Source organism: Mandrillus leucophaeus, unplaced genomic scaffold, assembly GCF_000951045.1.
Source record: "Mandrillus leucophaeus isolate KB7577 unplaced genomic scaffold, Mleu.le_1.0 Scaffold58, whole genome shotgun sequence".
Classification (NCBI taxonomy): domain Eukaryota; kingdom Metazoa; phylum Chordata; class Mammalia; order Primates; family Cercopithecidae; genus Mandrillus; species Mandrillus leucophaeus.
The window spans coordinates 2,450,691-2,452,767 of record NW_012106252.1 but is presented as its reverse complement, the minus strand read 5'-3'; the positions used below and the strand labels follow the sequence as shown (position 1 = coordinate 2,452,767).

The following is a 2,077-nucleotide window of genomic DNA, read 5'->3' as shown; positions in this document are numbered from 1 at the left end:
AAGCAGTTAAACCAGGTGATGTACAAGTGAAAACAAATACAATGGTTTCTTTGCCTAGTATATACTATTTATTAAGAAATGACAGAAGACATTGTATCACAGATATAACTGAAATATCCAGCAGGCAAGATCATTATGATCCAAAAATCAAGGGATGGATCAGATGTTAAAATGTAGAAAGTCCAGCCTACTTCTTAGAAGCTGAATGTTGGGTAATGAGCTTCCATTCTCTCTGGTGACACTTGAGGAATGTCACCTGGCTATAATTTGATGTCTTTGATGTTGCAAAAACTTTTAGGTAAACAAGATAAATATGGATTATAAAGCATGGAAACATTAGACTTGTGGATAGCTCTCATGGATAAATTCCACAACATGTCAGTAATTTTTAATCCTGCAGAAATATCAGAAATAGTATATCCCAAGCAAATTGATGATCAGCAGGTGACTTTGTAGCATTTCTGTGTCCGCAGTGAAGAGTCAAGGTATTCACTGTAGAATGGAATCAGATAGAATTGTGAACTCTTATACTTAGTAGTCTCCATCACAGACAATGCAAAGTCCGAGAACTTGTTAGTGGTCCAGGGGTGGTCAAGGGATGAACAGTTCAGAGATACTGTGACGTAGGCAATTGAAAATAAGCAAACTGGCTTTCAGCAAATGGGCTCACAGCAGCAGACTGGGCGGCAGCAGGACTGTCCACAGTAGGACGGGCGGCAGCAGGAGGCCTCGGCGTGGTGCAGCTGGCAGCAGGATGGGGGTGTGCAGCTCACCACGCAGCAGGGGGGCAGGTAGGTGCCCTCCACACGGCAGTCTGGGCGGCACCACCTGATACGGGTACTCACGGATCCACTGCTGCCCTCCTGGCCATAGCCGATGCCACCACCAATGCCATAGCTGGTTCCACAGGAGCTGGTCTGGCAGCAGCTTGGCTGGCAGCAGCTGGTCTCACAGCAGCTTGGCTGGCAGCAGCTGGAGCCACAGGTCCCACTGGTTGAGAAGCTGGGAAATCCGCAGAAGCTGGTCTGGCAGCAGCTTGGCTGGCAGCAGCTGGTCAGCGTGGCTGGCAGCAGCTGGAGCCGCAGGTCCCACTGGTAGAGAAGCTGGGATATCCACAGAGGCTGGTCTGGCAGCAGGTCATGGTGTTGGGAGTTGGGTTGAGAGCTGCGTTGCTTGGAGGAGTTTCTGAGTTTTGGTGGTGACTTCCACATTGGCCCTTTTATACATCTGAGCCAGCTGCTGTTTACAAAATTGTTAACATATTTTCTTTGTTTTTGTTTAAATTTGTTTCTCAGTGGATCTCCAATTGGCTTACGTCGAAGTACTTATGACACATTATGAGCAATAGTTTAGAAATTACTCTGTTTTATAGTTTCTTCCGGACTCCTCATATCAGTCCTTTGCTCTTTGGAATATGTTTGTGGTTTCCCATGTTCCAAGAGTCCTTCCATTTTAGTCCAAATGAATGCTCTCATTTTATATAATAGTTATTCCATATGACAATCTATTCAGACCTCTAAGGCTAAGAGTAATAACTGTGTTGTTATATTTAACTATTATTTTTTCCTCCTGGATAGATAGACTAAATTCTATTAAGTTTTGGATATCTGGATATCTACTGAACTGAAGGAGTACCTTTGGTCATGCATAATTCGCAGATTTCATCTTGTTTTGTTCCAGTGTCGTATTGAATTACCGATTATAGTTCCTTTGATTTCAACCAATTTGAAATGTGTGAATATTATTCCTGTTCCAGACCAGAAATCTGTTCTTGGGAACCAAACTGACATAGTATTTAGGAAGGTATCCAGCAGAGTCCTTAGTTTGTGGCAGAACCTTAATAAATGTTTATTGAATCTGATTCAATAAATGTTTATTGAATAGGTGGAGTAAAAGGCATGATTCATGGATATCAATACCACTCCCACATAATTAAAGAGAAATTTCAAGCTGTAGTACCTCTCATGAAAGAGTCTTGTTATTTACTGTAAAGAGACTAGGAAATATGTTTTTTGGTTTATTTTATTTTATTTTATTTTATTTTTTGGTTTAGTAGTGGAACCGGGCTTAGGAAAAA

The 2,077-nt window shown here is 42.0% G+C and overlaps 1 protein-coding gene across 1 annotated transcript; it reads right to left on the bottom strand.

Moving 5' to 3' along the window:
* Positions 1 to 45: 45 nt before the first annotated feature.
* On the bottom strand, positions 46 to 1,141 carry LOC105552987 (keratin-associated protein 1-3-like). Its single transcript, XM_011998868.1, is given in 2 exon segments — positions 46 to 1,057; positions 1,060 to 1,141. Coding segments are annotated over 2 exon segments (486 nt in total). The 3' UTR covers positions 46 to 653.
* Positions 1,142 to 2,077: the final 936 nt, after the last annotated feature.